Source organism: Coffea arabica, chromosome 1c (genome assembly GCF_036785885.1).
Source record: "Coffea arabica cultivar ET-39 chromosome 1c, Coffea Arabica ET-39 HiFi, whole genome shotgun sequence".
In the NCBI taxonomy this organism is placed as follows: domain Eukaryota; kingdom Viridiplantae; phylum Streptophyta; class Magnoliopsida; order Gentianales; family Rubiaceae; genus Coffea; species Coffea arabica.
The window spans coordinates 35537782-35547303 of record NC_092310.1 but is presented as its reverse complement, the minus strand read 5'-3'; the positions used below and the strand labels follow the sequence as shown (position 1 = coordinate 35547303).

General features: G+C 38.4%; 1 protein-coding gene across 1 annotated transcript; it reads right to left on the bottom strand.

Moving 5' to 3' along the window:
- Nucleotides 1-6763: 6763 nt before the first annotated feature.
- LOC140005202 (uncharacterized) lies at nucleotides 6764-7153 on the bottom strand. The gene has a single exon (XM_072045755.1). The coding sequence runs from the start codon at nucleotides 7151-7153 to the stop codon at nucleotides 6764-6766; it is 390 nt and encodes a 129-aa protein (XP_071901856.1).
- Between the last annotated feature and the right edge of the window lie 2369 nt (nucleotides 7154-9522).

The following is a 9522-nucleotide window of genomic DNA, read 5'->3' as shown; positions in this document are numbered from 1 at the left end:
AAAGTGAAAAATTTATATGGAATCCTAAGTGTGAAGATAGTTTTCAGGAGTTAAGAGACGGTTGACGAGAGTACCTGTACTAGCTTTATCTAATTGTCGCGCCCCATTTTTTGAAAATAAATAAAGAAAAGTAATAGTCGTTTAGAAATCATGATGTGTAGTGTGTGTGAAATGTGTGAAGTAAAGGGAAAGGCCATGGGACTTTTAAATGCGACGGTTTGGCCAAAATGATTATCTAAAAAGGTTTTAAATAGGAGTCGCCACTTAATATTGAGTTGAGGTGTACCAAGTCACCCAAAAAGTAGTTTTGAAAAATGAAGTAAAAACCTTTTTAGATGACTCCTAGTCCACGAAAATCAAAGAGACGAGTTCGGGGATCACGGTTGATAAAAGGGAAGGCAAAGACGAAGTCTAAGGCACCCTTTTACCCTAGCCTATGCTAGTTGCGTGATTTAGTGACAACCTTCCTAATTTTTACCCAAAAGATGTATTGCATTTTGGATGTGTCTAACATGAATGCAAATCTAAATCTAATGATTGGTTCGAATAGGGCCAAATGTCTCTTTTGAGCTTCGATTGGTCCTAATCACATGAATTGTGATAGCCAATGGTGATCCCTCAAAGAGGTCACGAAAAATGCAAATGAATGCTCGAGTAATCATGAGAAAAAATGAGTGTGTACGAAAATGTCTTTGAGTATAAAACTAGTGCCAGGTGCAAGTGTGCAAATGGGTGCATAAAGTGCAAGGGTGCCAATGAGTGTGTAAAAGTGCACGTGTACAAATGAGGGAGTGTAAAGTAAAGTGAGAGTGTGTGAAGTGATAATGGGTAAAGTGGTAGTGTGTATAAAGTGAGATAGTGTGTGAAGTGATAGTGGGTAGAAAAATGATAGAATGGATTAGAACGCATGAGTCTAAAGGAATGCAAGCCTATCGGGTACTGGGAGACTCTAAATCGTGACTTTTGATTTGCCCTTCGGTTAGAAAGAAAACAAGCGTGCTAAGGCTATGTGTAGCCACACTCGTCTGTTTCCCTTACCAAAAGGGTGACTCCCTAACCTATGCAAGCAAATGACCCTAATAACTAGAATAAAATGCAAAGTCCTAAAGGTTGTGTGTCAAATGCGGGAAGAGGGTGAAAGTTCACTTAAAAAAGAAAAATGAATGAAATGTAGTGGAGACATGCAAATATGTACTAGCGAGGGGCCGTACTATTGGGTCTAGCATTTGGACTAGCCTTTAACTAATGTTCTCTCACAAGCATTGGACTTGTAAGAGCTCGAGGGGGAGACCATGACTAGCATTGGACTAGCCACGGTAACATGCATTTCATCCACATAATCAGATATAATACTAAAAGCAAAATAGACATGCAAAAACACATAGTTTCACTTAGCACGTAGCTCATAAGCATGCTTATCTAGATGCAAAAACCTAGGGAAAGCAATTAAACACATAGGCAGGCAAACACGCAAGCAAAACGAAGCAAGCAGACAAATGAGCCCTATCTATTACATTGGGGAACCCTACTACAATCTAAAAGGGGAAATAAATAAATAATTAAAAGAAATACCTAACTATTACAATTGTGGCATTTAATTACCTTTCCCAAATAATTACAAATTGAATTAAAATAAATAAAAAAAATTGAAAAAAATAAAGCGAATAAATAAATAACTAAAATAAAACATTCAAAAGGCGTGCAATTAAACACGTAAAGTCACGTATGGCACGTAGGGTCAAATAAAGTGAGAAATAAGAAATATGGTGTACCTCCCTTGAGTTGGAGCCCTAATGAAGTGAAATTACTTATTTACCCTCCAAAATAAAAAGAAAAGGTCAAGGCACCACAAATAGCTATGAAATTGAACCATTAAAACCATTGAAACGTCAAAACAGTTCATGTTCACTAAATAAGGACCCAAATGGAAGCATTAACCAATCATTCAAGTCCAATTAAAATATTTTGGAACTTCAAAGGTCCAAAAGTAATAAAAAGGTCAAGTGATGGTTCCAATTACAATTACTTTAGGACCTAATTGCAAGAAAATAGAACATAATTGGGCCTTTGTAGCATAGATAGAAGCTAAGAGGAGTAAAGTGCAATTTTTGGAAGCTTTTCATGCAAATTCCATGCAAATCATGAAAGAAATATGCAAACAAGCTTCTGCAACAACTTTTCTTATGTTATGAAGCTTCAGCAATCAACCTCGCCTGACAAGTTTCACAAACCTCTCAAATCAAAACTCAACCTCAAACTTATATCAAACTTATCATTCCAGATGCATGAGAGAGGATGGCAGAACTAGAAATGATGAAGATTTTCATGCAAACAAGAATATGAACCAAGCTTTCTGCTAAAAAATTTGGCAGCTAAGGAGGCTTTTTTTTTTGTAATATTTTTCTGATGCAGACTTGTGGCTTATCAAAACACAACCAAAATAACTTAAACTTCTGCCGTGACCTCCAACCAAATTCACAAGATAAAAATCTAAGATCCCAACCATAATCTTGCAATCAAGAACAAACAAAAGACTCAACACTCATAGAAAACATCTCTCCAAACTCTCGGATGGAAGCAAACTGACCACTTTTATTCAAACGACAGAAATGAACGGACAGTGGCAAAGCCGCAAGTTTGCTCAACTAAAAGAAATCTGATGTGAGTCAAATCATTCACATGCAAAACCATGAGCAAAGTGTAAAATTCTTTAGGAAAAATCCCATACAAAGCCACGAGGGAACTTTCTCTTTGAACAACAAATGCTTTCTGCAAGTCTGATGCAAAAAATCTCACACGGAACTTCAAACGAAGCCATCTAACCTATCACCCGAACACCCCTTAACAACACTGAACATTTCAACTAGCAAATGAACCCAGAATTATTGCCTAGGAACACAAGCTTCAACAAATCAGGCCTTGCAACAATGACAACCAAATAGAAAATGGAGTAGCTAAATGCTTCAAAGCTGTAAAACCATGTCAATGTTATGGCCTGCCGTCATATCACACATGGAATTCATGAAGACCGTAATCTGCAAACTTGTGGGAAGTATTAGAGGATTCCGTTCATGACTCTTAACAAAATAGAACCATTTCTTCGACAATCAGTCGAACATGCGAAGATTGATAGCCACTACCACAAACATTAACAACGATAGGTCTGTCAACCGTGCTGCAACAAGTCGAAAACTTCGAGCTTGTTGTAGCAGAGGTTCATGTTAAATGTAGCCCCAACCATGAACACAGACAAGCTACTAAGAACAAAAAATTTGCAACCCATGAATCATACACATTCAGTTTCACCGGGGAAAGGAAGCACGAAAGTTGACAGCTTTTTGAGTTCATACATTTTCAGTTACAAAAATTCCGAACCCACCCATGACCCACGCACAGCCACTCACAAAAATGGGAAAAACAGAATCGTAGTGAACATGAAACAGAAGGGGAGGGAAAATAATCAACAAAACAGTAAAGTTTCATAAGCAAGGTCACAGAATACATGTTTTAAGAATTCCAAGAGTCTGCGTTTGAAAAGATACTGAAATTTAGCAGGAAGAGGAATGCTTACTGTGATTGTGAAGACAGTGACGGTCGTGAGGATTAGCAGTTCCAGTGACTTCTTTGCTCTTTGAGGAACAGCACCCGACCAGATTTTCCTTCTCTCCTCCCTTGTTTGGTGTCCCGCAACTCTTCTTTTCTGGTTTTTGCTTCTTCCTCCAGACGAGCCCTCGCGATGCTCTTCCCTAGTTTTCTTTGCTCTATTTTCTGCCTTTTTTCAAAAGCCTAGCCGTAATCTTTCTTTTCCTATCTACCCCAGCCCCTCGTAGCTTTCCTCCGTTGCTCCTCTATACTAGGTTCTTTCCTTTCCTTTTCTAACCCTTTAGCCGCCACCCACCTCAGTCTCTCAACCTTAGCCGCTATCCAAAACAAATCCCCCCAAATCCTCTCATTTCATGGCTTCTTATAGGCACCGAAACCCAGTATCCACGGTGCACAGCTGCTGCATTTTTCTTCTGCTAATTTCTGCACCATTGGATGGCCTTTGTTCCTTATGAAATTGAGGCTCAAGACGTAGGCTAGATGTCCTGTACCAACACCATCTAACGGAGCTTAAAATAGGAGAAAAATGGAAGGAAAAAATTGGAAGAAAATGCTGAACCTTCTTGCGGTTTCGCTGAATGCTAAAGGGAACGCTGAACCTTCTTGCGGTTTCCCAGTACCCTTTTTTTTAACAATATTAACATTAATAATAATAATAAGGAAACGATTTTCACAACAACCAATTGAAATAAAACAAAAAGCAACAGAAGTCAAATAAAATGCTAAACTTAATTGTTGAATTCGATTGATAATGTTTCCTTTTTATTTTTCAATTTTTTCACTTAATTTAGACAAACAAATAACAAACCTTCTTAAATTGAATCTAAAAAAATTAAAGCATGTTTTTGTGAACAATTTTATTTTTTTCAATAAATTCAAAAATTGTGAGACTAATAAACGAAAAATGAATAATATAATAAATAAAGCTAAATTAAAAATTGGTATTTAAAATGCTATTAAAATGCTAAAAAAAGTGTCCAAAATCATGAGATTAATAAAATAAAATAGACAATAATTATCAATAAAAATGAAATAAATTAAAAATTTGGTATTTACAGTTTGCCCCTCTTTGTCTGAGTTTCGAAGAAATTCAAGACAAAGACGTAGACACCAAATACCTACCTGCGGTTATTCTATGATAAGCTGGAACATGTAAGTATAAAAGGTCAGTGGGATGAACACCCGAGCCTGCCTTCATTCTTCATTTGGTCAATGGGATGGGATGAATGACCCGAGCCTGCTTTCATTCTTCATTTGGTCAGTGGGAGATGAATACCCGAACCTGCTTTCATTCTTCATTTGGTCAGTGGGATGAATACCCGAGTCTGCCTTCATCTGTCATTTGGTCAGTGGGATGAATACCCGAGCCTGCCTTCATTCTTCATTTGGTCAGTGGGATGAACACCCGAGCCTGCCTTCATCTGTCATTTGGTTAGTGGGATGAATACCCGAGCTTGCCTTCATTCTTTATTTGGTCGATTCGTACAAAACTTTCGTAGAATTTTGAGAAGAGAGACAAACAACTTCTTTTAAAATTGCCCCAGTGTAATGCTTATTAGACTGTCAGACCTACAAGAAAAGAAATAATGATAGATAATACCGCCACCTTCCGATCAACCCCTTTTTCAAGAGAAATGTAAACATGAGCATTTGGACTTCTTATTTGGCGAAGAGGGTACTTCAATCTTGCCTTGCGAGCAATATCAAGTTTTCATAATTTCTCATATGTAGACCAACGTGTCATCTAATATCTATTCTCTTCGATAAATCATAGGGATTGACGTTTGATCGAACGAAAGAGACAAATGTGACCATGAAACACATGAAAAATATTCTAATTGCACATAATGATGAAAATAATAACAATATAAATACAACCATCTACTTTTATTGTATGAAAAATCATCTCAAATAAATAAGCTTGTATACTCAAATTTTGTGCTTGATAAATCAAACACTTTGGTTTTCGAACAAAACTGCTACGCTTGACCCTTTGGATATCATCTATTCGGAGTTCAAATGCTTGACAACAGAATCACAGTGTGAGGAGAATTTCCAATGAACTAAGTCACCAGCTCTTCAGATCCAAGCTCACTTTTCCTTATAAAACCCTACCTCAGCGCCCTTTCGGGTTTTCACTAAGGTTTCCCCCCGCCCTTTTCATTTTATTTTATTTTCTTTTTCTTTCCTTTTCTTTTCCTTTTTTTCTTTTTTTTTTATTTTTCTTTTTCTTTTTCCTTTTTCCCTTTTTTTTCTTTTTTTTCTTTTTTTCTTTCTTCTTTCTTTTTTTCCTTTTTTCCTTTTTCCTAAGGTGCCCTTGCGGGTTTTCACCTAACAAACAAATCTTGTCTATCGCCCATATTAATCCAGAAATGTGTTTTAAGAAATAATGGCATCAGTATAACAATCCTTCCCTTGCAAAATAGGTGAAGGTGTTTTTGACATCATGTGCTACTTGATTAGAAATTGTCCTAAAAAGGCAATATAAAGAACAGAAGTCAGGACTTTTAGGTTTTTGTAATGGGGTCTGGTGGGGTGCTTAGAAAAGCTTAAGGCTTGAAAGCGGATTTATGAGTGTTTATATTTTCTGAGATCGCATCTTCAAATTAACCCTACCAATAATTGTCCCAGTTTATTCTCAAACGAGACTTTCTTCTTCAATTTTCTCTTCGTTTTGTTCCCACTCAGCCTCTCTTTTCTTTTCCTTTTTTTTTCTTCTTTTTTTCTCTTCTTAGCTTTTTCAACTCAAAACTTGCCCCAGTGTGGGGTTTGCGATTCTCAAGGGATGCTAAACGAAGCATTTTATTCTGAAGGCTCAAAAGGGATAACTAGAGATAAAATATTTGATTGAAAAAGAAGAGGGCCTGACTTTTTTATTCCGTTCCTTACATTATCCCTAAAAGGAAAATTCCATTTATTATATGAAAAATTTCTTACACATATCTGAATTGATAGGTTAAGGGAACACTTGCCCATCCATTTCTGCGAGAATGAGCGATCCCTCGGGCAGAATTTTCTGGACAATAAAAGGGCCTTGCCAATTTGGTGCAAATTTCCCCTTAGCTTCCTCTTGTACTGGCAAAATATGTTTCAACACTTTATCTCCTTCTGTGAATATCCGTGGTCTGACCCTCTTATTGTAACCGCGGGCTACCCTCTTTTAATAACATTGACCATGACAAATGGCATTTAACCTATTCTCATCGATTAAAGACAACTGCTCATGACGTTGTTGAATCCACTCAGCCTCCTCCAGTTTGGCCTCTATTAAAATGTGCAAAGAAGGGATTTCGACTTCGGCTGGCAAAACTGCTTCCATTCCGTATATGAGATTGTAGGGAATTGCCCTAATAGAAGTCCGAATTGCAGTTCTATATGCCATTAATGCATAAGGGAGCTTCTCGTGCCAATCACGGTGTTTCTCAATCATCTTACGTATTATTTTCTTCAAGTTCTTGTTTGCAGCCTCTACTGCTCCATTCATCTGTGGCCTATAAATAGAGGAGTTTCGATGCTTGATTTTGAACTGTTCGCACAAACCATCCACCATGTCATTGTTGAGATTTTTGGCATTATCAGTGATTAATGTCTCCGGCGCTCCAAAACGACAAATGATATGCTTTCTTAGAAAGTCCGTCACCACCTTCTTAGTCACATGCTTATAAGACTCAGCTTCGGCCCACTAGGTAAAGTATTCAATTGCCACTAGAATAAATCGATGCCTATTTGAAGCGGGAGGGTCAATGGCTCCAATCACATCCATACCCCACATTGAACATGTCCAGGGAGCAGTCATACTGTGTAATTCTGTAGGAGGAGTGCGCATAACATCTCCATGCAATTGACACTTGATGCATTTCCTAACAAAAACTACACAATCATGCTCCGTAGTAAGCCAAAAATAGCCCGTCCTCATGAACTTCTTTGCTAATAAATGGCCATTCATATGTGATCCGCACACGCCACTATGTACCTCTTTCATCAAATAATCTGCTTCATCCTCATCAACACACCTCAAAAGGTCCACATCTGACGTTCTTTTGTATACCACCTCTCCATTCAAGAAAAATTTAGATGATAATCTGCACAAGAAGCTTTTGGCAGTCGTATCGGCCCCAGGAGGGTAGGACCCTGTTTTGAGAAATTTCTTAATATCACTGTACCAGGGACGGTCATCGGGAGATTTTTCGACAACTAGGCAATGAGCAGGTTTTTCTTGCAAATGAATCTGGATAGGTTTGATCACCAACTCGTCTAGATGTTGAATCATCGAAAATAAAGTGGCCAAAGCATCGGCGAAGACATTTCTGGCACGCGGAATATGTCGGAACTCCAAACTTCTAAATTTGTTTGCCAAATTCAATAAACTATAGTGATAAGGCACGATCTTTCAATAAACTATAGTGATAAGGCACGATCTTTGAATTTAAACTATAGTAATCCACTCTTTGAGAGTCTGATGCACGAGCAAATCGGAGTCACTGAACACTATTAAATCCTTAATCTCCATTTCCAATGCCATTTTTAGTCCAAAAATGCAAGCTTCATATTCAACCATATTGTTAGTACAGAAAAACCGCAGTTTAGCGGAACCAGGATAATGCTTCCCTTCAGGTGATACCAGAACAGCTCCAATACCAGCTCCAAAGGAGTTTGAGGCACCATCAAAGAATAGCCTCCATTCAGAACATTTTTCATTTATGTCTTCTGCTATACCCATGAACAGGGCCTCCTCATCTGGAAAATAAGTGTGAAGCGGTTGATAATCATCCCTCCTTGGGTTTTTGGCCAGGTGATCCGCTATCACCTGACCCTTGATGGCCTTTTGCGTGGTAAAAATGATGTCAAACTCCGAAAGAATCATCTGCCATTTAGCCATGCGTCCAGTTGGCATTGGTTTTTCCAACAAATACTTCAAAGGGTCTGACTGAGAGATAAGATAAGTGGTATGACTAAGCAAATAATGCCTCAACTTCTGAGCTGCCCAGGCCAATGCACAGCAACGTTTTTCAAGAAATGTATATTTTGCCTCATAAGATGTGAACTTCTTGCTGAGATAGTAAATAGCTTGCTCCCTTTTTCCAGAATCGTCATGCTGCCCCAAAACACACCCCACAGCCTAGTCGAGCACGGACAAGTACATAATCAATGGTCGACCCGGCTTGGGTGGTACTAAGACTGGGGGGTGCAACAAGTAGTCTTTAATTTTATCAAACGCCTGCTGGCACTCTTCACTCCAATGCAGTGGCACATTTTTCTTCAATAACTTGAATAGAGGCTCACATGTGTGGGTCAACTGAGCGATGAACCCTCCAATAAAGTTAATCTTCCCTAAGAAACGCTTCACGTCCTTTTGCATTTTTGGCACTGGCATTTCACAAATGGCTTTAATCTTTTCCGGATCTATCTCGATACCCTTCTTACTAACGATGAATCCCAATAACTTCCCCGCAGGGGCCCTGAATGCACACTTTACAGGGTTTAATTTCAAATCATATCTTCTCAATCTCTCAAATAGCTTTTCCAAATCAACCAAATGATCCTCTGCCCTCTTGGATTTGATGATGATGTCGTCCACATAAACCTCCATCTCCTTATGAATCATATCATAGAAAAGGGTGGTCATGGTCCTTTGATAAGTGGCTCCGGCATTTTTCAATCCAAATGGCATTACTCGGTAGCAAAATGTCCCCCACGGTGTGATAAAACCAATTTTCTCCCTGTTTTCCTCAGCCATTAAGATTTGGTGATACCGGCAAAACAATCAGCAAATGATGCGATCTCATGTCCTGCGGTATTGTCTAGGAGAATATGGATGTTTGGCAACGGAAAATCATCTTTCGGACTTGCTTTATTAAGCTCCCTGTAATCAACACAGACTCGCACTTCTCCACTCTTCTTCGGGATAGGTACAGGATT

Excerpts from the sequence above, each read along its gene's own strand:
- LOC140005202 (XM_072045755.1), bottom strand. The coding sequence starts at position 7,153 with ATGGTGGATGGTTTGTGCGAACAGTTCAAAATCAAGCATCGAAACTCC.